Source organism: Pristis pectinata, chromosome 17, assembly GCF_009764475.1.
Source record: "Pristis pectinata isolate sPriPec2 chromosome 17, sPriPec2.1.pri, whole genome shotgun sequence".
Lineage (NCBI taxonomy): Eukaryota > Metazoa > Chordata > Chondrichthyes > Rhinopristiformes > Pristidae > Pristis > Pristis pectinata.
In genome coordinates, this window is record NC_067421.1 from 27,508,431 (window position 1) to 27,535,925 (window position 27,495).

At 40.6% G+C, this 27,495-nt stretch overlaps 1 protein-coding gene across 1 annotated transcript in view; it reads left to right on the forward strand.

Annotated features, from left to right (window-relative positions):
• The first annotated feature begins 332 nt into the window (after positions 1-332).
• gas2l1 (growth arrest-specific 2 like 1) overlaps positions 333-27,495 on the forward strand; it is a 61,519-nt gene continuing 34,356 nt past the window's right edge. Inside the window, exon 1 of the mRNA XM_052032458.1 lies at positions 333-3,526. Coding sequence (XP_051888418.1) covers positions 2,915-3,526 — 612 coding nt within the window. The 5' untranslated portion in view covers positions 333-2,914. The remainder of the gene's footprint in view (positions 3,527-27,495) is intronic.

The following is a 27,495-nucleotide window of genomic DNA, read 5'->3' on the forward strand; positions in this document are numbered from 1 at the left end:
CTGCATACAGCCAACATCATAAGTGATCCTGAAAATAAGAAACAACGCTTTAAGTTAATAAAATATTTACTCCGGTCATTCTTCAGGATTATATGTTACAAAAATAAACGCCAAAATTGATGTATTAAGAAACATCGAAGATCTGACTAGAAGAACATTGATCAATCTTTATTTGCCTAAATATAGAAAAGAAAATGCTTTACATCTAACAGCCTACCGGTAAGGCAAATTGCATAACGTTGAAGGAACACAAGATGGCACAGTTGTTTGCAACTAATGCTCTTTACTGTGAAACAGTACACTATATAAACTGAACACTTGCTTCTGTTGAACTGCAATACCAATTTACCAAAACAACATTTTGCACTGACCTAGACTACGTTAATTAATACATGATGCAGTCGTTGCTTTTAAGGAGGGATGATCAGGCTACACCAACGCTTTGCTCTCAAAAAATTTAAGAATGTACTTGAAAAAAATCCAACAACCCCACAGAGAAGCCATGGTCCATTACCATTCAAAGCTGGGAAGGAGCATTCGGAATGGTACTGAGAACCTAGAGTCCATGCATCGGGAGCTCACAAAGCCCCTGAGCGGAGCACCTCACAAACTCCCAGCCGACTGCCCCGTCAGGCACCTCCTGCCCCATCTGAGGAAAAGTGTGCGGTTCCCACATTGACCTCAGCAGCCACCTCAGACCCCTCAGGAAGCAAGTCATCCTGAATCCCGAGGGACTGCCTGAGAAGCAACCAGCAGGCTGCACACACCCAAAGCCCTGCTAAAACCCGTTTCTCATTTCTGTTGATTTTTTTTAAGATTAAAGGACTGTCGACTCAGCATACCTTTTCGAACACTGAAGGAGATATGATTAAATCGCTTTAACAGTTGTCGTGACCTGCCTCTATGGAATTGAAATGGCGTCAGACCACAATCTTTCTCCAACCCGCCCCACAACATATTTCTCCCATAAGAATAAACTCCTTGCAGCATTGGAGTTAGCAGACATCCTGCAGAACACGTCGGGCCGTGTGGCCGGGACATTCTAAGCGGCGCCCCACCGACTTTCGAGCTGAAGTTTGCTCACTCGACACAATTTGCGGACCTTCCCGTTCTGCGTGTTTCCGCAGTGAACTACCTCGATCAATAGTCTGATCCAGACACTGCGATTATGCTGCATATTTCGCTTCAGTCAGCACAGCTCCGGAATTGTAAACTTATCTCCTCCTTTGCAAATCAATTAATCTGAAAACCCATCGAACTGTTTCCCACCTACTCGCCCAGCCTGAAGAGGGATCAAGTAATGCTTTGCTGAGAAATCCTTGAAAGCAAAATAATGTCATTACTCCCTTTCATATACCAATTTCAAAACTGATTTGATGTCACCGGTAAACAAAACTACATCAATTTATAATTACCCCCCCCCCCATTTAAAAACAAGGCCATTCAAACTTAAGACTGGTCTGAGGGTGTAGTGGTAATCAAATATTTATGTAAAATACTTTGTATTTTTGTATTAGTGTAGTTTCCCTTAAATTTTAATAACTTTAATTATGCATCGGTAGTCACGCAGTTTAGAAGTGGTAATCTAGACTCCAAATTGTTCTATGTTCTTGGTCTTTTTAATGGCCATTTCTTTGCCTGCGCCTCTTGGACTCACACTCTCCAGCCTCCGCATAATCTCTATGCGTTTAGCCATCTGTGCAACACAGACTCTCTCTCCCCAGTAAGATCTAGTTTTATTGCATTATTTAATGCTATAAAATGTAATGTTGTACAATTCCCTACAGGGCAGTATTCAACTGAAACGAAAGGTTCTGCCTGTCTTTCTCTTCCCAATACTGCTGCTTTTCCAGTCTCCGCAATCTCCCTTTAGCCGAGTTTGTATTTCCCATCTTTATAAATATCTGCAACTTATGTTACATTTTATAAAATAAAGTCCGCCCTCGCGGTGCCAAATTAAGACAACTCCCTGAAAAATATTGGCAGGCGTTGCAGTGGTGTTACTGTTCCCGGCAACTCAGTGAGGTAATGGGACTTTTGTAAATGATTTGTGAACCAATCTATATCCCTGACACAGGATCAGTGAATTACATCATTGCAGACTGCAGGGCCAAAATATCTACGTGTAACTAACTTAACGCATTCAAATGGCTTTACAATTTCTAATGAAAAGCTTCACTTATTTCATCTCGACCAGGACACAATGGTCGGCATTTGTTAACTTTGCACATACTCTCAGTTAGGCACTCAAGGGCCCTGAGTAAGTGGGCGGAGGTCGGGGGAAGTGGTCAGTTTCCATGGAGTTAAAAGTAGTCAGGATATAAACAGAGGCCGAGCTGGAAGAGAAAGCTTGGTGAAAATAATGGAGCAAGCGGAAACTTGCCACTTCCACCCAAAGTACATAGGGAGCGTGAGTGGTGCAAATAACCACTTCGGAAAACGCGACGTGGATGCTACTACCGGGCTGCATATTTGATGAGATGGGCTGTCGGGAAGAGGTTGCTCTTATGTGCACTTCGCCAGGTGGGTCGCTGTCTGATTACTGGGAGGCGAAGGCTCTTGCGACGCGGAGGGAGGGAGTCACGGGTGTGGGATGGAAGTCGGCTGAGGAGAAACTAACGAGCCCGGGTCAGGGTTCCATCTGAAACTGACCAGCAGAGCAGTCGAAGAGAAGGAGCGGAGCTGCAGTTAACCAGAGTGTAACTACAACTGACCGGGACTGCAGTCAACGGGGAGAGCGAGAGGGAGAAATTCAGCTGAGTGTCCAATCTGGAACGAACTCTCATCTTGCAGGGCTGGGGAAATTAACCAGAGCGAATCACCTGAACCCCTGATTGACACAGCAATTTAAAGGGGAAGGAGCAAGAAGAGCGGAGGGGTTAAAAGGGGAGGGGCCGGCGGCTTGTTGAGGAATATGGCGGAGCAGAAGAATATCCAGTCGGCAGCCAGTAAGAGTATTCGCCCGTTCAGATCCAGCGAGGAGTATCTGTACGCTATGAAGGAGGATTTGGCCGAGTGGCTCAACGCCCTGTACGATCTGGATGTCCACGTGGACGTTTTCATGGAAGCTTTGGAGACGGGATGCGCTCTGTGCCAACACGCCAACAACGTCAACCAGGCTGCCCTGGAGTTTGAGCAGAAGTGGCCGGAGACGGCCGGGAGGATGAAGATTCCCCGCAACGGGGTGACTTTCGCCTCCAGGAACGTGCAGCCCGGCTCCTTCATCGCCAGGGACAACGTATCCAACTTCATTGACTGGTGCCGTCACGACCTGGGCATTCAGGACGCTCTGATGTTCGAGACCAACGACCTGGTCCTCCGCAAGAATGAGAAAAACTTCGTGTTGTGCCTGCTGGAAGTGGCCAGGCGGGGGTCCAAGTTCGGTATGTTGGCCCCCATGTTGATCCAGATGGAGGAGGAGATCGACGAGGAAATCCGCGATGCGATGGAAGAGCCGCTGGACGAGGAGGCGTTCCGTCCCAGAGCCCAGAGGAGGTTGTGTGACTTTAAAAATCTGGACGCCATGGTAAGCTCACTCAGTTAAGGGCGGTCCTATAGTCCACTCAGCCGTCCAGGGCACCACTGTGTTACTGCCTCTAGTCTCCACAATTCGCCTGGTGGCACCCTGTTGACAATTTTGTATTGTGTCGCATCACCGTAAAGTCAGCCTCTGTAAAGAGCGCACAGAAAATGCTCCAATCTTTAATCCACATTAACCCATACTGATATCATTCTGTGGCTGCTCTACTAACATTGCATAACAGTGTACAGTGCTTTAACAATGTCGCTATCACTTACAACGTGGGTACATTCAAGGACATCTTAATTTGAGTAAAGTTTGGTTAGTAATGTGCAGATTTAATTCTGCATTGCTATATAGTTCTTTGCGTAGAAGGTGTATTTGGTTTCAGTAATTTTGATGATATCTTGAGATTTTGCAAATCCGGGCTCAACCTCTGAACAGTATTTTTACAAAGGGTCTTCGAACTGAAACATTCACTCTGTTCCTCTACTCTGAATATGTCCAGCATTTTCTGTTTTTATTTCTGAACAATATTGTTGGACATCGGGTGTTTCGAGCTGTGCTCACTCAATAGCTTTTTCTTTGTTTACTAGTCATTGAATCCTAAAACACATAAACAGACTCCACCTTGCTAGCCATGAAGTAACCATCTATGCCAATCCCATTTTCCAGTATTCGGCCCATGGCCTTCCAAGCCTTGGCATTTCAAGTGCCATGACAGTACCTGCCTCCACCACTCCTTCAGGCACTGAGTTCCAGGTTTCAATCAGCCTTCAGGTGGGGGGAAAAATTCTCAAATTCCTTGCCTTAAACCATACGCTCTTGTCACAGACACTTCTGCTGAAGGTTTTCACCATCTACCATCTATAACTTTGTGCAGCTGAATGTGGCTTGGGGGCCTAATAATTGCTTTATAAGGAGCAGACCAGTTCTTGATAGTTGCCTAGACGGCCATTATTGACTGTATAGTATAAAGCAGAATGATAAATGAGCATTCTTTTGAGTTGATGTGGGTTCTGATGACATGCTTGGAGCAACAATAGTCCTCTGCAGTAGTTTTGTAATTTCCTATCTCAACAGCATTACTCCAGGGTACTGATAATGATTGACCAGGCAGACTGGATGGTTCAGGGAACCTGGACATTGTGATCTCACCTGGAACAGCTGATTAACCATTGCCTGGGCTGGGAAAGGAGTGGAAAATTTATCAGAGCCATATTCTAAGCGATTACTTCGTTTCAGTGATTGAGAGCAGTGTAAAACCTTGATGAAAATTGTGGAAAAAAATTATAGTGAAAACACTAACACAAAATCTATAAATTCAAGATTTTTATTAAAACAGTGGCAAAGCATAAAGCCCTGCCAATGCACGTTTAAAAGTGTATGTTGCTTTGTGTTGAACCTGTACATATTTTTATTTTTGTGCTTCAGTGGATGCAATAAGAATAATCGGTGTTGTACTCTGAGTGATCATGCACACCTTTGAGTGAAAACACGTGCAAATTTCTCAGCTCTCTGCTGACCCTTAAACACAATGACAAATCTCTCCCACGTGGCAAAGAACAGGAATTGGCTGTTAAACCTTTTAGGCCTGCTTCTCCATTCAAATACCATTATAGCGGATCCTCTATCTCAATATCATAATCCTGCTTTCTGTGTGTTCTCCTTGATACCTTTTTGTGCCTAGAAATCCATCTCCCTCTTAAAAATATTTAGTGGCTTGACATCCATAGCCAATATGGTGGAGAATTCCAGAGGTTAATCACCTTTTGGGTGAAGAAACTTCTCCTCGTCTCAGTCCTAAATGTCTTGCCATATACATTGAGGTAGCAATGCTTGGCTCTAGAGCCCCCAAGCCATTGGCAGTCATCCTCTCTGCATCCTGGCTGTTGCATCAGCCACGTCTGAATTTTTTGTTTCAATGAGATTTCCTCTCACTCTTTTAAACTGTAGTGAATGCAGGCCGAGTGAACCCAATCTCTCCTCGTACATCAGAACTACCATTCAAGGGACGAATCTGGTGATCTGCTGCCTTAACTCCTCACTGCACCTGTATGTTTGCTTTCCTTGACTGGTGTACAAGGATCCCCAAGTCCCTTGGTGTTTCAACATTTCCCAATCTATCATTGTTTTAAAGAAATCAATGACTTTTGGTTTTCCCTGCCAAAGTGAATAACATTACGTGCCTCGTTTTTCATGTATTTGCCCAGTCACTCAACTTGTCTAAATCACCTTGAATTCTCTTTGCATCGTCCTCTCAATATCGCACAGTTTCATGTTATTGGTAAATTTAGAAATATTACATCTGGTTTCCTCATCCAGATCCTTAAAAAAAATATTGTGAGTAGCTGGGGCCCAAGCACTCATCATGGAATCCTAGAATCACACAGCACCGAAACAGGTTCTATTGGTCCACCTGGTCAAATCCAACTGTGATGCCCGTCTACACTAATTTTATTTGCTTGCATTAGGCCTGTATCCCTCTGCCTTTCCCATCTTGGTACCTGTCCAAATTCATTTTAAAGGTTGCATTTGTATCTGCCTGTACATCAGCTCCTGGCAGCTCATGCCGGATGATGATCACCCTTTATATGAAATACCCCTCGGGTCTCCTTCAAATTTCTCCCCTCTCACTTTAAACCTGTGCACTTTAATTCCAGACTTCCCTGGGAAAAGGACTATCTATCTTCTCTATGCCCCTCATAATTTTATAATCTGTGCCCCACTGGACACCAGCTGGCACCCCCTAAAGAGACCCATTTATTCGCACTGTTCCCTGTCTGTCAGCCCACTTTCAGTTCATGCCAAAGTGTTATCCCCTGTGCTTTAATTTTGCACACTAGCCTCTTGTGTGGGACTTTAATCAAAGACCTGGAAATTCCATACACCACTTCCTTCTCTATTCTCCCAATTGAATCCTCAAAACCCAGCAGGGTTTTTGTTTTAAACATTATTTCCCTTTCATCAATCCATTTTGACTTTGTTTAATCCAGTTGATATTTTCTGTTATTACATCTTTATGACGGACTCTAGCAAAGGGAGGAAGAAATGCTGCATGTGATTGCATTTTAAATGTGATTGCATTTTAAATGTGATTGCATTTTAAATGTGATTGCATTTGGAGGGGTTATTAACCGTGCACATTATACCCATGATTGTTCATGCTTGAGTTGCTAATGATTACAGAAGAGCAGAGTGAATAGACAATCAAATGGATTTGCAAACTAAAGTATTGCAAAATCAATTGCCAATTTTCCAGCAGTGATATGACTATAAAGCAGTCTCCTACCAGATTCCTCCTCCTTCAGCCCTTTGCCTTTCTACCTATCACCTCTCAGCTTCTTGTATCACTCCTTTTCATCCCCCCCTCCCTCACCCACCTACCTTTCACCTCTCACCTGGACTTGCTTGTCACCTTCCAGCTTATACTCCCCCCTCCCCTGACCTTTTTATTCTGGCTTCTGCCCTCTTCCTTGCCAGTCCTGATGAAGAGTCTTGACTCGAAACGTTCCCCTCCATTGATGCTGCCTGACCTGCTAAGTTCCTCCAGCATTTTGTGTATTGTACCAGATTCTAGCATCTGCAGAATTTCTCATGACTATGAAGCACTACTTGTTTTGGATGACTAAGAAACCAGTTGAAACTGGAATTTGAATAAGCAGGAATTTGGAGATGATTTGCTTATTGCATTTGCATCTTTACTGATAGGTCTACTGTAGGGTATATCTAGATGACCATGTCTGTGAACACTATTTCCAAGATAACAACCTATTAATTTGTCTGTTTATCCTGCAGTTTGTGGATTGTGGAGCAAAAGTACATTGTTGCTAAGTTGGGAAGTTAACCTGTAAGTGTGTCGAATGTCGAGAGCAGCAAGAAACCTTGTCGTTGATGTGGTTGAGTGCCATGTTGACAAAGTGCAGGCTAAATAATAACTGGTGTGAAATAAGTAAGGAAAGGTTCTTGTCCTTTTCTGAGCACTGCACTTCAAAAAGACCCTCAAAACTGTGAAGAGGATGCACTAGGAAACTTGACTGATTTTGCGGATGATCAGTGATTGGAAAAACTGGGAATGTTCTTGTAGCAGAGAAGATCACTATTCTGAAGACCATTTTAATTCTCTTAAAGAATCTTGAATGAGGAGAAGCTGGTTCCACTGAGTTGATGGCCAAAGGAAACCTATTTAGCTTCTGATTAAAGAGTAAATAGTGAGATGAGAAGTTTTTACCTTAAGCAGTGAATTTTTTTTATGATCCAGACATGCAGCTTGAAAGAGTGGAGGAAACCATATTTGATTGTAGATTTAAAGGAATTGGTCCTATATTTTCAAGAGGAAAAAGCATTGTAGTGCTATGGAGGAAAAACATCAGGCTGGGGTTAATTGGATAGTTCTGTAAAAGCAGTGACACAAACACGCTGGACTACAATGGAGAAATTATTGTGAACGTGGGAAACTTGAACTAATAGTAGAAAATGTTTGGAAATTTTCACAGACACTGCCTGACTCAATGAGTAGAGAAACTTTTAGTGGGTTCAGGTGAATGATAATCCATTCAAGATGGACTGAGTGGTCTCCTTGTGTACTGTAATCATTAGGTGAATCTCTAAGGGCTATCCCACAAGTTGAGCTGGCTGAAGCAGTAAGCAATGTAAGCCATATGGTCCAGGAAGAGCCCAGCTTTGACTCTTGCTCTGAGCCACTTGAGGTGCTCAATTTATTATCTTTAAAACCCCTGGGTAAGGTCAGTCTGGATTTCCATCTGGGTTACTGCAGGTGCTGTGTGAGATCAATTGAGGATGTGATAGACCCAAATGCAGTGTTAAGCAGCTGGTTAAGGCTGTCAGGACTAAAGAATGATTGAGGAACAAGAAGTCAGCCAGTGTCTGCATCATCTGTCACTAAGGATGGGAGGTGGAAATAATGAGGAGGAAGAAATGCTCAGCAGTGTTAGAAAACTATATGAGAGCACAAGAGACTGCAGATACTGTAATCTGGAGCCAGAAACAAACTGCCGCAGGAACTAAGCAGCATCTGTGGAGGGAAAGGATGGTCAACATTTTGGGTCAAGACCCTGCATCAGGACTGGTGCAGGGTCTTGACCTGAAAAGTTTTCTGCCCCTTTGCCTCCACAAATGCTGCCTGACCTGTGTTTCTCCAGCAGTTTTTTTTTAACTGTATAAGCACTGTTGTTTTAGAATGCATGTCTTTTGCTCAGTTAATTGATCTACCCAGTCGGTTAGTATCCTTGTGGGAATTTCTTCATGTTTGTGGTGCTGTAGAGGCTTTGTATAGTTATAGGAGGCTGATCTCGATTATTGGATATCCTTGTGTAGCTCCAATTGGAGGATCTTGTTTTGAACTGGTAAGTAGGTTTAGATTGAGGATTACAGTATTGTTTACAAAATTATTTCATCGAAGGTGATTTCCAACTAACTGTGGGGGGAGGACAGGAAATATTGGCATTTATTTTCAGACTTAAAACAAAAAAACTGAAACTGTGGATCAACAAGAAAACCAGTGGTTTCAGGACAGTCTACCAGTTCTTGTGACTACTGGAAAGTTGTTTTTTCAGTTCCCTTAATTTTACTTTCAATGTTATTTAACTTTGAATTTTCAATATTTAATCATACTTGTATAAACTTTGAATGAAAAGGCCAATAATCACCCTAGTACAATTGCCATAGAAAGTAATAACTTCACAGATTAAGTATACCCATCATGTAACCCTACATGTATTTAGACAAGGTTAAGACTATTGAAGTTGTTGAATACCTCAAATTACAGCATCACTTGATTCAAGAAAAGAAAATGTACATACATAAGAGCTTCTGACTTGAAATTTTTGTATTCTATCTACTTGCCTAGGAATCTCCTTGAGTAGTTAGCACAGTGGATGATTGCCTTTCAGATTGAGTTAGTGTGCAAGGCATTTTAGTTCTCAGAATCATCCCCGTAGGATTCACATTCCTTCATTCAAGGGCCTAGGTAAAGTGATATTTCAGATAAATTTAATCTGAAAATGTAGATCAGATTAATCACAGTAGAATTTTAAAAATTCCTGCCTCTCTTTGTATACTACCCACCCCCCTCCCCAGTAGTTCACATATTAGATTGCATTAACCATTATTTAGCTCTGCTCTCCATCACTACAACTGATCATTATTCTAAGTTTGAATGGCAAAAATAACCTGACTTTTCTTCACCGCTTAAATCACACCTTCATCCTTTCCCTCTCTGGTCTCGTCCCTTGACATGTGCAAGGAGTTCATGTTTTATTTCATTGGGTTCTGATTCCTGTCTGTTCAGCTCCTCCACTGCTTCCCTTTCTCTTGCCTATCAGGAGAACTCAGCAAATGCTCTTTTGAGATCACCTCATTCTCTAGATTCTATTGTGTCTCCTGACTTGCTGTGTCGCAGTTCATCTTGTGCCTGAGCTCCACCTGTTTACTTGATCGTATTTTATACAAACTGACCACTCAAACTCTTTTTTTTCCCTGAACCTTGGGTGTAAGTTTCACTCCTCCCACTGCACTACTTAACGTGCCAGATCTGGTAGAGTGCTGCCTGACAGGGCTAGTGACCTTGGTTCAATCTTGACCTCCTGTCTGTGTGGAGTTTGCACATTCTCTCTGTGACCATGTGGGTTTCCTCCCATATCCCCAAAACATGTGGGTTGATGATTTAACTGGCCACTGTAAATTACCACTAATGTGTAGATGAGTGTTAGAATTGGAGGGAATTGATCTGAAGCTAGAGAAGATAAAATGGTATTAGTGTAAAGAGGTGCTTAAAGCTTAGCACAGACTTGGTGGGCTAAAGGCCTGTTTCAAAGCTGTCTGACTCTAATTTCATATCTGATGTTGACTCTCCCCTCAAAAAAAAATCTAGCCCATAGATCTCTCTCTGTGCTTGAATTCCTCCAGGCTAGTTTCCAGCCCCACTGCTGTACCGACAGCCTTAATTAAAATTACATCACTGTGACCTTAACAGAAGTAGTTAACTTTGTTCCATTTATCCTTCTCCAGTACTGTTCTTTCATTATTCTTCTGGACCTGCTGTTGGGTTGGTTCCACTCTGGACTTCCACACTTGCCTCTGGAGACTCCAGAGGTGGCACCTCATTTTTCCTCATCTACATGTTCCTCTGTGACACATCAGGCTCCATGTGTTCACTGAGGAAACTCTGCTCTGTCAAACATTCTTCATTTGACTGACTTTATTTGGTTGTGGTCAACTCTTTTTGAGTGTACAGTTGTTATCCATATTGTACCCTTTTTCTTGAACTTTTCTATTTCAACTAAACAAAATGCATTAAAAGTAATGTGTTTAAATGGTAACAAAGCTATGCAGTGAGTATGTTTGAGTATTATTCTGTATGTTCAGATGGAAGTCTTGTATTTTTCCACATGTGCTACAGAAACAACTGAGGAAGAAGAATGTTGATTTTTGTTTTTAATGTTTTGAGTTTGTTCTTCCCGGGGCTAAGTCTGAAATGGCGCCAAAGATGCTTTTTAATCCCAAAGATCAAGTAAGTGTTGAGAGATTTATGATGCGATTATCAGTTGCTTTTATTTTGCAACTCCCTTGTCAGTTATATTGGCTTGAAAGAATACCAGTGTGAAAAGACTATCATTTTGGTGACTTTATTCATTTAATTATTAGGAGAGTAGAAGATGTAAAGTTCAACTAATTTGCAAGATGCAAGCAAGCTAGTGGTAATTTGGAAAGTTAATAACATTTAGTAGTACTGCAGTTAATGGTACACTTGGATGCAATTTATACCTGCTACTGCTATACCACTAATATTAAATTAGAAATGGCTGTAATCATGTAGGCAAGTGCTTGCCGAGTACTCCTAGTGGCCTCGAGTTGTGTTAGTTTCTAATATTAAAAATTTTTGTTTTAAAATTGTACATTCAGAAATTAGGTTAGTAATGCAGCGTAACTGGACCTATAGGCTGCAGTTATATTGTCCTCCCTCAGTTGCAGATGTGGCTCGCAATACACTGTTGACACATTTGCAATCGCAGCTAATGATTAAAAGCCAGGATGGGGCATTTTAAATGCATTGTGAGTGGAGGCATGGGTGGTGCAGGAGCTCTGGTAACCCTGATCTCTGCATTCTCTGAGGAATTTACTTGTTCACCCTGTGACTGTGTGGGAATCCCCGGGTGATCTGGCTTCCTCCCACGTCGCAAAGATGTTCTGGTTGTTTACTGTAAATTACCCCTCGTGTAAGTGGGTTGAAAGCAAATTAAGACTGAGTTGACGAGCAGGTGACACAGTAGGGATTATGGGGAAATAAGTGGTGAAATGGGACTGATAGGATTGCTCTGAGAGCTGGCATAGATTCAATGGAACAAATGGCCTCCTGTGACATAAGGAAACAAAAAAAATCTTTAAGCAACTGTAACTATTAATTTTACAAACTATCCAGAAAGTCCAAAAGAGTTGTAGCCCATGCAGCATCAAGCTGGTGGCTGGCATAAGATTTGGTGGTCCTCCATCCCTTTAGTTTCTTTGAATGGGGACCTTGCTCCAGATCCACACAGTGATGCTAAACTGTCCTTAGTCTATTTTTGTTTTGGCTTAATTTATTTCAGATTAACCTTCTATTGACTTTTATTATCAAGACAACTCATTACAGGGTCAAGTCAAATGTTATCAAGTGCATGGCAAATATAATTCATAGCTGCAAATAATATTAAATGAGTACTCTTCTGATAGAATAATGAAGACCAATTGATTTTTGTCTTCATTCCCATCTATCCTATAGACAATCGGGTCCTCTTTTCCATAAATGTGAGCCATCACACACACTTCCCAAATAACGTAGTATCTCCTGAACTGTGGTCTGTGTGGAAAATATGGCAGCCAATTTGCACATTGTAGGACACAATAAATATCAGGATGATAACCAAATAATCAGTTGACTGAGACACAAATTGGCCAGTAAACTGAGGATACCTCCTTTTTGAATTTTTGCATCTACCTGAGGGAACGGGTGGAGTGTTAGTTTACTCTTCCATAAGTCGGCGCCTTCCAACGATGCAGCATTGCCTTGTTACTGCCCTGGCATATGACCAGGTATGTGCTGAAGTCTCTGAAGGGGTCTTGAACCCATGCCTCCTGGCTCTGAGAGTGCACGATGAAGCACTAATTATTTGAATAAATTCACCAAGTTATTTTTTTCATGAAGAGGTAGATATGAATAAAAAGCAATGAAAACCATTCTTTTGTTCTAAATAGAATCTGTAACTATACCCTCTAAAAAATCAATATTCAGTAAACTTAATATTCTAAATAATGTTACGATGTACAGTTTATTAAATACACAAACTTGACAGTTGTCATTTTTGGGATATTATTAAAGTAATTTTGAGATGTAGCCTGTAGGTGTAATAATACTTGGACCTGAGGTTGAAGTTTTTCACTGCTGGGTCCATCTCGTATCTGAACCTGTCACAGACTCATTGATTTGCTGTGGTTGTCTGACGGCTCCATTTTTTTTATTGCAACTGTACTGTGGTAAGTGGACTTGTTTGGTAGTTCAAAATGCTTTGGATCAGCCCAAAAATTTCAGTGACTATTATAAGATTAGAACTTTTGTTTTAGTCTTGTATGGCGTGTGCTCATTCCAGGAAATGATTCCTAAAGGATGTTTGTGGATGATGTCAAAAACCAAACTGCTAATCCAGTTACTCAAGCTTTAAGTGTCCTCACTCTGCACTTGTTCCATCTTGGCAAATGTCAATACTAAATGACTGAAGTGGCTCTGCACAGATCAGTTTAATGTTGGAAGAAGCTCAAATGACATCCTTGAAGGCCCCTCAGATGGTGTATTTGTGTGTGAGTAAGCTGTAAACAAGAAGTGATATTGGTTTTGGCCTCTGATTTAGTTGAGTAGACGGTGAGAAGAAAGTATCTGCAGGGCTACAGGGAGAGTTTGGGAGTGCAATTTGCTGGATTACTCTTGCATGGAGTTGGAATGGGCACAATGGCTTCTGTGCTGTAACCATTCTGAGATTGTGCTGTATTTGGTCTGGGTGTATCAGAATCAGGTTTGTTATCACTGAGATATATTGTGAAATTTATTGCTTTGTGGCAGCAGTACAGTGCAAGACATAAATTACTACAAGTTAACAAACAAAATAGTGTGAAAGAGGAATAACGAGGTAGTGTTCATGGACTGTTCAGAAATCTGATGGCGGAGGGGAAGAAGCTGTTTCCTAAAACACTGAGTGTGGGTCTTCAGGCTCCTGTACCTCCTCCCTGATGGTAGTAATGAGAAGAAGGCATGTCCCAGAGGGTGAGTGAGGGTCCTTAATGATAGATCCCACCTTCTTGAGGCAACTTGGTGGGGAGGGTTGTGCCCATGATAGAACTGGCTGAGTCTACAGCCCTCTGCAGCCTTTTTCGATCCTGCACATTTAAGCCTCCATACCAGGTGGTGATGCAACCAGTCAGAATGCTCTCCATTCTACATCTGTAGAAACTTGCAAGAGTCTTTGGTGATGTGCCAAATCTCCTCAAACTTCCAATGAAGTAGAGCTGTTGGTGTGCTGTCTTTGTGATTGCCTCAATGTGTTGGGCCCAGGATAGATCCTCTTGAGATGTTGATGCCCAGGAACTTGAAGCTGCTGACCCCTCAAAGAGGACTGATGTGTGTTCTCCTGACTTCCCCTTCCTGAAATCCACAGACAGTGCCTTAGTCTTGTTCACGTTGTGTGAGGTTGTTGTTGCATCACCACTCAACCAGTCGATCTATTGCACTCCTGTACACAACAGTGGTGTCATTGGTGAATTTATAGATGGTGTTTGAGCTGTGCCTGGCCATGCAGTCATGAGCATAGAGAAAGCAGTAGGCTAAGCACGCATCCTTGGTATCTGAGATGGGAAAAAGAAAACGCGCCTGTTTCCCACTTCAATTTATTATCCTTTTGGGCGTGTGTTGATCAAGCATTGATATGATGAGGTGATGATTTCAAGGGCAAAGAGACCTATTTATGTTTAATGTTTGGGTTCACAGAAGTAAAAAGAAACCACCTGGTGCAATGTTAGACTGTAGGTCCTGGCTATGCCACCGTAAACCAAAACAAGCCGCCAAAACCAAATGAGGAGTAGACAGACTTTAAAAATCTTTTCAAGTAAATTTCTACTGTACAAATTTGCATTTCTTTACATAAATAATGTTTATGAGCATGCACTCCAGCAGCCAGAATTATTGAGACAATTATACTAACATTTTCATTGGTTTGTTTTGACATCTTTGAGGGTTAATTGTAATCCTGTGTACAGGAAATAAGCTATAGTTTTAAACCAGGTGGTAATGATCAATAATACAATTTTTGCTTTTGGGAATGAAAGTTCAAATCCAAGTGCAAAATATAAAAGAAAGCATGTTAGTCCAGAGAATATTGTTATGTACCAGCAATAATAAAAACACACTGAGTCATGTATAAGTGTTAGAAACTATTTTATTAATAACTACTTTTAATAATAAAAATAAAAACATGAAATATCAAACATAATCCCCAAAACTGAAACTCAAAGTATGTGTGTGGCAAATTCCCAAACCCCAAGTCCAGGAATAGTTCTAAATTCAGTTCAGCAAGTCATCAGGTGAAACGTGAGCAAAGGCTTTTGCAAAACCGCTGACTGAAGAGAAAATGTAGAGAGAAAAATTACAAAATCCACATGTTCCACGATGGAACCCATACGACACCTCAATCTCTGATCTCCATTGCTTTATTCCGAAGTATCTGCCATCCCAAAGGCATTCAATACTTGGCTGTCCACAGAAACACCTGTTTCCCACTACAGGTTAGTGACAAAGTGGACTCCACTTGATTGCTCCAAAAATCCATACGTGGACTGTAGTGACAGACGTAGCTATTGTTCTTCATCCATTGTTACGGAGACCAGCAGTCAGTCTCTCTTGCTCTCGCTGAGCAAAACAGCCAGCATGTTGTTACAATCTTGCTGTCTTGATGACACCACACACACACACTACTACCCTACTGTCCAGGTGCCTTAAAGGGACATTCACCAAATAGCAACCTGGCCCGTAACAATATATAAAAGACAGATCGGTGTCACAGTTGGCATGGAAGAGCTGGACCTTAAGGGCCCATTTCTGATTCTGAAATAATTTTATAAAAAGCTAGTGCGCCAGTAGAAAAAAGCTTAATGTGAGGATGCACTATAATTACTTCCAGTCCATTATGATGATGCATCATAACATGGTCCAGTGGATCCTCAGTATTTGCTGGTCAGTGGTGTGAAACTGGGGATAGGTGTTAGGCTGGTACCACTAATCCTAACGTGATACCTGCGAATGGAGTAGTTGTATGGTGATAATTAAATTTAGTGCTTCAATTTTAAAAGAAATCTAGGAATTGTGTAGGACAGGAGGAGGCTATTTATCCCATTGTGTCTGTGCTAGCTCATTTAATACAACAATCCAATATATCCCTTGCTTTTGCCCTTTTGCCATGGCCCTGAAAATTATTCCTCTTTAATTCAAAATGTCCTCAACTGAAAAGATTGTATGATATTTTACTTAACTGTAAATTTGTCAGCAAATATTCTTTCATAATTCTAGCTTGATTTCAGACTCCTTGTGGGAAAGGATGAAGGGTGCTTTCACAAATAATTCAAGGTTGTGCAGCTAAAGTCTAGTTTAAATGTTTTAGCCGGTTTTGAGAACATTTGGTACAAAATACACCACTCTCAGCCATGCTGATTTATTTAGATCATCTGCTGCAATAAACTGATCAAATATATGGCAGATCAGCTTCAAAGGAAGTACAATATTTTAACTTTGTTGAAAATCAGTTGAAAGTAACCCCCTTGAAATTTGTTATACATCAGATTAGAGTGCCAGAAGAGGAACAACGCACATTTGTCCACTGTACTGAGCTGTTTTCTTTAACCTTGACCCTTTCTCTTCTAAAGACGTTGACTTCTATTGCAATCCAGTTTCACACCAGCAAGTACTGTCCTGGAGGTATTAATTCTCAATAAAACTTGAACTTGTGCACTGCCTGGAAGCTATGTTGGTAGTATGGGTGAATAGTGCATTGTACACAAAGCTCTGAAGCAAATCGTTCCCCTGCAGCACCAGCTGTAGCAAGCATCACATCTTCCAATAAAAGAACTTGCTTCAGTTCAAGTCAAATTTAAAATAGATTCATCGGATCTTAGGAATTGAGGACAGCCGACTACAAAATAGGATTAAAAGGCTTGTAAACTCACTATTCCAAGAGGAAAAATGCAGTGATTTGTCCCAGGCTGTGGGGTGCTGGATATTACACAGCAGATGTTATTGTCCTCTTCTAAACAGAATAAAATGCATCTGATTTTACAGAATAGTGAGAGCCATCAAACTGCTAAACAGAATTGCAGAATGTTTGCTGTGATAAAATTTCCAAACAAGAATGATTAATAATTAATACAACTGGGACTTGGGTTCATTAAACTATTGGATATTGAGTCTCTGTTTTTTTTAAATGCCTCCATTACTTGTGCTCAAGAATAGGAATGGTTCTTTCAATTGTACATTTTTATACTCTTAACGGTTAAGTCCTGATATTGAAGTCCACAAAGAATTTTTGTCACATTCATCTTTCAGTATGAATGGGTTTCTAAATCCATGCAGCAGTGACAACATAAGAATCTAGGATTATACTGTAAATACAGAACTGTAGTTGCAGTGTACTCCAAGCATTCGTTGGTGACGTACACTAATCAATTCCATACCTATGCAGTGGTCATATGATACTGATACAGAAATTGTATTAGAATCAGTGTTTTAGTACATTGCTGTAACTTTTATCCCACATGTGATCTTTAGTCCAGTCCTACTTTGCACCTTACTCCATATCTCTTAAATATTCCTTTGTCATGCAACTACATAATCCATTTCAAAAATAAATTTAAAAATGCTAATTCAATGACAAATTTTAGCAAGAAGCTTCACAGCTTAACCGCATTCTTTGAAAACTTATTTCTAATCTCAATTCTTTCTGTGATTACCATAAATTTATGTTCACTTGCTGTCTCTCAAACTGAAATAAACTATCACAATATTCCTACAAAATCTCTGACATTCTCTCTTCCCAACTTCAACCCCTGTATCCTTGGTAACACCCAAGCAAATTTGTACTTTTCCATTTCTCTTAATTCTCTTTCTATTATCATTTCTAAAACGGCATGTGTTAAAGCAGTTGTCTTGTATAAAGTTTAGTATTTTCGCCTTGTTTTTTCTCTCCTTGGCTTTAGATGTAAAACCCTCACAATCTACCTCGTTGTGACCTTGCGCCTTATTGTCTACCTGCACTGCACTCTCTCTGTAGGTTTATTCTGCATTCGGTTATTGTTTTATCAAAAAAACCATAGAACCGTACAGCACAAAACAGGCCCTTCAAAACAAGACAGTATCTTGTACTACCTCGATGCACTGTGTAATGAATTGATCTGTATGAATGGTATGCAAGACAAGTTTTTCACTGTACCTTGGTACATGTGGCAATAATATTTCCAAGGATCCATTTTTCTCATTGGCTTTATCTACATAGGGTCAGCATTTATTGATTTTTTTTTGCATCTACAGGCTCATTTACTTTATTCTAAATGGTATAATTTAGGTTTTTTTTTCCTTATTATAATGCATTACTTTAGACTTTCTTGACTGTACATGTCATCTATCTGCTCATTTCAATAAACCCATCTGTGTCCTCCTGCAAAATCTTTATTCAAAATTTGCACTAACTGTAATTTGACAGTAACTCCAGGTTTTTAAATATTCTGCTCAGCTCCTGAATCTAGGTCATTTAAGAAAGAAGCAAATAAAATTGGCTGTAAATGTGCTCCTATGAAATATCACTTGCCTTGCTGCCTTTTCTTCTATCCTGCGTTTGCTTTCTCACAGCTCACTAGCTTTCCATCTATACAGCACATTCCCCTCTATCCTTTGCAATGTTGTCATTATTACACATCTCTATCTGCCAAGTTACCAAACATTTTTTTGAAAATCTATATAAACAACATGCTCAGCTTTGTAAATTATTCAAAGAATTCCATTAACTAGTCTGCCTTGTGAAGACAGACTGGAATCTGGAGTGTGCTTTAAATAAATAGAATGAATTAAAAAAAATAGATAAATAAAATTAAACTAGAGAAATTCAGTGGGTCAAGCAACATCTTTGGGGTGGAAGGAATTGTTGAGGTTTTGAGTTGAGACCCTGCATTGGGACTGGGAGTGGAGGGGAAAGATGGCCGGTATAAAGAAGAGAGGGGGAGCGGTGAGATGGGCCAGTAGGTGAGGGGTGGGGAAGGGAGTGTAAAAGATGGAAACAGCTGTAGGAACACAAAAGCTACCAGTACTGCAGTCTGATAAATAGGGAAGGTGATAATGGGAACCACTTGGGGGAAGAGGTGAAAGGCAGATGGATCCAGATGGGGGGGAGGGAAACTAGTGGGTGAAGTGTGTGGGTAGTAGGTGGATGGAATCAGGAGGGGGAGGAGGATGAAGATGTGGGGGGGAGGGATGGGAATAGGAACCAAAATGGGAGGACCAGAGGTGGGTCAGAAGGGGGTGGGTGGAGGAGGAGGGAGACAGAGAAAAACATGAGGTAAGGATTACCTGAAATTTGAGGAGAGACAAGGGACTGCAAAAGCTGGAATCTCCAGCAAAATAACAAGTAGCATCTATGGGGTGGGGAAGGGATTGTCAATGTTTTCTGTTCAGACCCTGCATCAGGAATCAATTCTGCTTATTATTTTACCCTTTCCAATTAGCCTACTTTATGGTACTCTGTCAAATAAGTCTGATTATCTCTTACTGTTTACTACTAGGAGATCCGTTATTTCATCTAGGTTGGTAGATTACAGAAATGTTGCCATCAACTGAAACTAATCTAACCTGCCTTTGATTTCTGAGTTTGGGAAGCCACATCTCTTGCCTAGTCCTTTCATACCATTTAACTTCAGTTTTGAACAAAAAAACTATCAAGATAGAAAACATTAAGTCTTGGTGATTTGCCAAACCTAGGCTTCAGTAATCCCTTTTTAAAACCATCACCCTTTGAATGATATCCTCTCATTCCACAATATCTGCCATCTCTGAGGAGCAGGCAGAAAACATGTTCAATAATTCTCCAATACATTAACTCTCCATTGTATAAACTGTCTTCAGTCTTCATCTGCCCTACCTCTTCTGTGATTCTGCACCTGAACCACTAACTCCACTTTTAACCCTTTGGTTTTTCTTTCTTATTTTTTCTGGTAACTTTTTTTCCAAGCCTTTTAACCTAATCTTTATGCAGCCTTACACATTTGTATTATTTTTAAGCTCCCCTGCATGCACTAAGTACCACTTTCCTTTTAGGCAGTCTAATCTTCCTTCCCATTTATGGGAGACCAGCCTTGAGTACAATCATTGTTTTAATTGGAACATGATTGATTTGTGCCCTTTCCCCTTTCTGCTTAAATGTTCCCAGTTGATGCCACACTCAATTCTGTTTGTTTGTTTTTTTTTTCCCCTTTCCAATTATTGTAGAATTATTTTCATTTTATTGGCTTGCTTTTCTCAATTTAAATCATCTCAAATTTTCTCCCCCACTTGACTTTAACTGCAAGATAAATATACAGTGAGCATCAACAATAATAACACACGCATAGGATAATGTACAAATTTGAGCAGTGCATTAGTCTTTTCACTTTAGTTTGATTTGAAATATCCTTGGTTTGATGTCTCATTATTATGGCAAAGGGTAGTCCTTGCCTGCATTGGAATAGAATAGAGAAGTGACCTCTTCTTCCAAAGGCCCAGGCCACAGTCCAAGTATGTATTACTATCCAGAGTGGATACTTACTTCCTGATCCCATCATTTGGAGAGAGGAACCAAGTTAACATTTCAGGTCAAGGGTCAGATGAAAGGAGATCAACCTGAAATGTTAACTTTCTGTTTTTTCCCCATTCGCTGCCTGGCCTGATGGGTGTTTCCAGCATTTTCTGATTTCCATTTTCCAGCATCTGCAGTTTTTTTGCTCTTCTACACACCTTCCCATTTGGTAGGTCGGTATACTGGCCCTTACAGCAAACTTATCTGGGTGTTGCGAATAGGGGAAGACTCAGTAGAGAGGTCCTAATGTTTCCCATGCCTTCCTTTTTTAACTCCCAGACCCACAGCATCCCTTATCCCATTTGGGTAGATAGGAACTGCAGCCTGGAAAGTCATTCCATCCCTTGGTACTTCAACAAAGTTACAGTGTAATCGTACCAAAAAAAACTTTTTTTGACACTTGTTTCAGAGGAGTAATAATTTTACCACATTATTGGAACTTGCAGTCACTTTGAGTTTCATTGCACTGAGATTTTGTGACATCTGGTCATTCAATGCCAAAATTTTTATTACTCCTGTATTGGATAGTTTGGTAAAGAAATGTTGTAGGACAATGGAAGAAATATTACAGAGGAAATAGTATTTTAATGGGATGATGTTCAGTAGAAGTCAGAATTTCGTGAATACTCTTTGCTACTTTTCCCCCTTGTATACTGATGTTCAGCTGTGGAGAGTGAAGTCGTGACAATTCCACAGCATGTGTGCTGGTGAATCTGCTCATTGAACCATGACAGGTTAGATCTGGTGCAGCAAGTCCATTCATCTGAATAGGATTGAATGGTTGTGCACAATCTAAAGAGTGATTTTAAAAATAAAAACACATTTGTGGTTCCTAAAATAGAAAAATGGGTCCCTACTGACAGACTTTCATTGCAGAGCAAGGACATGTTTTGGCTCAGTTGTGACCCCTCTATATACTGGCATTTCCCCTCATTTGACACATTGGTACTTGGGTGGAGCCTTGCATTAACAACAAGTGTTGTGTCCTGCTGAAGATCAGAGTAGAAGGTGAGTGGAAGAAACAACAGCAGTGCATTTTAATTGTCTGGGGAATCCTTGCAGCTAAATCCTCTCTAACATTTTGAATATTATTACAAGATGACCATTAGAAAATTTACATTTTCTGAATTGACTGCATTTAGCATAGAAGTGCAGGGATTTTGAGTGTTCTGGTTTCTTTTTAAAATTTTAATTGTCCAGTTTTTGAACGTCTCTGAATCCTCACTGGTGGCATTAACATGTGGGAGACTGTTATGATCAGGCCAGTTTGGGAGAGCAATTTGACAATGACAGATCAACAAAAAGCAAGTGAATGCTTCACCATAGTTCAGCAGCAAGTGTGGGCTGATGGCAGGAAAGTCTGACCCATGTGATCATTCCACACCTGCTCAAGTCACAACCGCTGTCTGTGAGGCAACATTTTTTTCCTGGATGATTGAGCATCTGCCAGGAGTTCCTGAGTTAACTGTGATACAAGTGTAAATTTTAAAGAATTGTAAATAAACACTGAAATGTGCTCCATGATATTTTAAAACAAATTCCTTGGGAGCAGGCCAAGTAAGATTATGGAGGATTATTTCAAATAAGTACTTTAAGCAAATTGAGGCCTAGGAGCCTCTGCATCTAATAGTAGTGTGGTGTTACTGTCCACAAATTGATGCAAGATTCATGGTTTTTGTCTCAATTCAAGAAAGGGTTTATAGATGAATGTTAAATTGCTATCTGTAATGGATTTCACAGGCAAAATAACAATGATTTGGAAAATGTATATCTTGCCTGCTTCCTTTCTTTAAAACAAAAACAATATTAGTTGGGAGACCATTACATATAAGGAAGCATTTCCTGTTTCCTGTATTGCACCCTACAATGATTAGCATTCCCAATGTTCTGCAAGAGTGATTTTAAATTGGCTGTGTTTTTATCACATCAGTTCTTGATGGTACTAGGAAAATTTGTAACTTTCCATGTCAGTACTTGAAGGGAGAACCAACTGGCAATGGGAATGTCCCAGTGATGCTGATGATTATATTGCTGTAATAATACTGGCATTTCGAAATGATAGTGTATTTAGCCACAAGGATCCCCAGGACAATTATTGCTGTTATTTTTTTCTTGCACCTACATCCTCTTCCACTTTGATCTTTAGAGGGACTGTATGCTTGCTGCTGTTGAGTAAAGGTCCTGTCCAAGTAGCAACATCTGAATGAGGGTGAATACAAGGAAACAGTTTAATCATGGAGTGCTTGTGACTGAGCCGAAAAGCCTACTTGCTCAATGTCTGCAAATGTAAATTTGTCAGCAGGGAACTAAAATTAGAAACAGTGGATGAGTTTTTGCTTTATTTTTATCTCTCTCCTTAGTTTGTGCGCTTGGGTCAATTATATTGCTCATATTTTTGTTCTGGACTATAATCAGCGAACTCAGAACAACAACGGGATCTTCTTGGTTTGAATCATTAGCATTCATACACTTCACTAAGCCATCGGGAAGGTAGACTTTGTTTGCGAACATTAGCCAAATTATTCCTTCCTTTTCAATTGATCCTGATTGTCCTTGAATGACATTTCCTGTCCTGTATTTGAAGTTTTCTGGGAATTGGGCTGAATGTGTGATTAGACAGTGAAAAATGAGTATAGAACTGCTCAGCTTGAAGAACTTTGTGTTCTAAGGCAAATGAAGCTGCAATGATGATGAATATTGACAGAACAAAAGTAATGAAAGCCAGACTGATAAGTACCAGGACCATAATGATGAGCAGCTTTCAAGTGATCAGTGTCTTCAGCAGGCTAATGGAACACCACATTTTAACATTCAAATATTTTACTATGCATTATACAAATTAGTTTCACATTTCTAAATTCTAAATTTTTAATGTTGTACTTGTACAGAGTTCAAAAAAAAGTCCCGCATTGGTGATTTTTATTGTAAAATGTGCTGCAATAATGACATGGTAAAACTTGGTCCATCACACAAAGTCATGTAGTGATTTAAGGGATTAATTTCATAATTTTTGGTACATAGTTTATGGACCAAATGTGTTCCAAGCTTCCAAACAGATTTAATGTATTACATTTCATCCCTAAGGTGTAATAGTTGCAGGAGGGAAAATGATAACCTGGTGCATTATAAGAGTGGTTTGCTGTCAGTTTGCACTTGTACTGAGTCCAAGCAATGAATTCCATAGCCAGCTGCTCACAGGAATCCTCTCCATGGATGGGGGAAACCAAATCCTTGAGTATCCAAGTCATCCTGCATTCTTTTGTTTACAATATTTACCATCCCTCAAGAAATTTGGGAGAGATTACTTGCTGCTCTTTGCAGAAAGGACAGTCTGACATTGGAGCATAGGCAACCCAAACAGGAGTTGAGGTTCCAGCCAGCCAGAAGGCCGAACAAGTGCATCCAATAAGTAGCAATGCACAAAATGCTGGAGGAACTCAGCGGGTCAGGCCACATCCATGGAGGCATCTATCCCTCCAACGTTGTGTGTGTTGCTCCAGGCTTTCAGCATCTGCAGTCTCTCTTGTGCATCCAATAAGTAGCTGAGCCACAAACCAAGAAAGTTCAATCTGTAGCCTATTGTGTTCCCAGTTAAGTTGGCACCAGCAGTACAGCAATCGGTTAACCAGAGGAGAATGGGCTGGGTTTGTGCTCGACATTTAAAATTGGAATGGGAGCCACAAATGCTGGGAATGTTTAACTGGTTTGGCGGCATTTGTGGAGAGGAACAGTTAATGTTTCACGTCAATGACCTTTCATCAGAAGGAGGTAGAATGAGAGAAAGCTTGTGATAGGTTGGCAGGTAGGAGAGAGATGGGGGGATGATGATGGAAGATGGCACTGGAACAAGTAAAGAAACGATATCAGTCTAGAGTATATAAATATCTAAATAGAATCATTATCTGGATATGTTAGTAATATGCACGTCATTGAAGGTGAAGTGGTATTCTTCAAGTTTACACTACAGAGCTGTGTAGGAGATCCAGAATGGAGAGGCAATGTGACTGACTGCATTTCTAAATTCTCCTTGCTTCATTTTATGTTCACCAGCAACTCCTAAAACCTCTTTTACTCTGCATTACTGGAAGAAATGAGCTGTTTTTCTGCCAATGCCTGGTATGTCATTACACATTACATACAAGTGAAGATGCTGATTAATGCATCTTGCTTGTATTGCCTCTGAGCACTCTAGCAGCATTAGAGTAGTGAATGGTGCAATCAGTCCTGGGCTGATTCAGTTTAGAATTAGTTCACTAAATGTGCCTTTCCATTTTAATATGCACTATCTGGCTTTTTTTTTACAGACACTACCAACTACTTGAATGATCAGTTTAAAAAATGTATGTTTATAGTTTCAATAGCAGAACTTTTTGTTGAATACAAGTGCCTTTTGGTCAGCATTTTGTTCAGCTTTATAATATTTAAGCACTTTCCAAGCTGTGAGCCATAGTGGTCCATACTAAGTTAAAACTAGAGCTTTATTTTCATTCGTTTTTAATTTCTATGATCAGTCACCCTGATGTCGGCCTTGCTACTTGAGAATAACTTCCACAGAACTTCAAGCTTGCATTTGGGTACTACAACCTCCTACCTGGGTTGGAGGATGGAAAAGGGCCCTTTTGGCCCACCATTAAGCACCTCTTTTGACTAATCCTACTAGAGTCCCTTTTTTTTAAACTCTCTCCACATTCCCGTCAACCTTCCTCCTGGATTCTACCACTAACTCGCACACTGAGCAATATTACAGTGGCCAATTAACCTACCAACCTGCATGTCTTTAGGATGTGGGAGGAAACTGGAGGGCCCAGAGGAAATTGTCATGATCACACGGAGAACAAGCAGACTCCCTGCAAACATCATCAGAGATCGGGACTGAACCTTGGTCACCAGAGCTGTGAGAGAAAGGAGCTGTGCCACTGAGCCACCACAGTGTGGATGTCATCAAATCAGATTTGACACTGAGACATTGGGGGAGCTCTAAATCGATATACAGGCAGCAGAATGCAGAGCCAGCAGTGAAGGAGCAGCTATTCTAATTGGGCAAAAGCCCAGAATTAGAGCAATGAAGATTTAGCAGAGATGGGAAGGGAGTGGACAGTCAGACACAAGCCCATGAAGCAACTTGACAATAAAGTCAAAGTCGAGTTTATTGTCATATGCACAGGTGCAATGAAAAACTTGCCTGCAGCAGCATCACAGACACATAGCATCGTATAAACAGCATTCACAAGAAAAGCATAAACACAATTTTTACAAGAAAGAACAAAAAAACTTGTTAAAAAATTGTTTAAATTATCTCATCTTTGTAGGATTGCTATTATTAAGAAAGAAGGGAAGAGTTAGCTTCGAAAATATGCCTGAAATTCTGATGCTGGTCATGGGTTCGTGCGTTTGCCATATTGGCTGTGACTTCTCCATCAGTCAGGGAATCCTGTGCAAATCAAGTGAGAGTTGTTCCTGTAATACAGTCTTGATTGTGCTGTTTGAATATGAACTAACAAAATACTTTTGCAGCAAAATGGGCTGTAGAAAGTGCACAGCATTATAGTATTATCAAATGAGTTTTGACAGCAATATCACATCATTCACTCTAGTAACTTGTTTCCTGGATTCTTGCAGCCCATTCACTCCATCGACTGGGCAGTAGAAGGTAAAGAATTTGAAGAATGATTGATTGTCCTGAGGCCCCCTTCATGGACTGACCATAAATAGATTGTTGGTGAGGTAATGAGCTGTATACATTGGAATGTTCTCTTGGGGCAAAATGACTTTGAGCTGGTTGGTGTTGTGGCAGCACCATCGTTTCTCTAGACCTGGGTTAGAGAGGTGAAAGAGTATTATAATTCCCAACCTTCCTCAGTTCAGTGACTGCTGGAAATGCCTACATGGATAGTTGGTAAAAATAGAATTGAGAACAACTCTGATTTTCCTACGTTTTGCCAACCTGGTAACATGGCCCAACAACGTTCATCATCTGTACTTGTACGTGGAGGTTAATCCCATTACATTGAGGAACCTGAAGGCCAGAAAACTATAAACCAATAGAAAGCATTGCTTTGAGGAGAAATTTAGGAGGTGGTAGATGTGGAAATGGTGTTTCCCTGACCCAGTCTTAAAATGGGCAGTTATGGTTAGGCCTCCTTGTTATGTTATAAGTTATGGTGAGAAATGATTTGGGAAGTTCTGAAGATTTGTTATGCTTGTATGGAGCTCACTTGTATTTGTACATTTGTCACATTGGCTGTGACTTTTCAACCAGTCAGTAAAACCTGTGCAAATGAAGTGAATTGTTTCTATGAAACAATAAGATATCTTGATTGTACTTGTCAAAGGTGCACAAAATGTTTTTGCAGATGAAGAGCTAAATGTGACGTTAGTTTTACCAAATGTTACTGTGGTGTTCTGGCACTGGCCAGGAAGCTCTTTCTGTCTTTGCCTAACCATGATCACCTTGCCTGGCAGCAGATAACTTCAGGGCCATTAATTTAGCACTAATGCAAATTTAGGTGTCAATGGTCATCTTCTGAGCTAATTACTAGAACTAAAACAATGTTGCTAGGCTATTTGCGAGGCCTATATGACTCCATAGTTGGATCGGTGAATGTAGTCATAGAGCACTACAGCACAGAAACAGGCCCTTTGGCCCATCTAGTCCATGCCGACCTGATCTTCTGCCTAGTCCCATCCAACTGCACCCAGACCATATCACTCCATGTGTACCTCTCCAAACTTAAATGTTACAATTAAACCCACATCTACCACTTCTGCTGGCAGCTTGTTCCACACTGGCACCACCCTCTGAGTGAAGAAGTTTCCCCTCAGATTCCCCTTAAATATTTCACCTTTCACCCTAAACCTATGTCTTCTAGTTCTAGTCTCACCCAACCTTAGGGGAAAATGCCTGCATGCATTCACCCTATTTATACCCCTCATAATTTTGTATACCTATACAAGATCTCCCCTCATTCTCCTGTGCTCCAGGGAATAAAGTCGTAACCTATTCAACCTTTCCCTATAAACTCTGGTCCTCAAGTCCCGGCAACATCCTTGTATATTTTCTCTGCA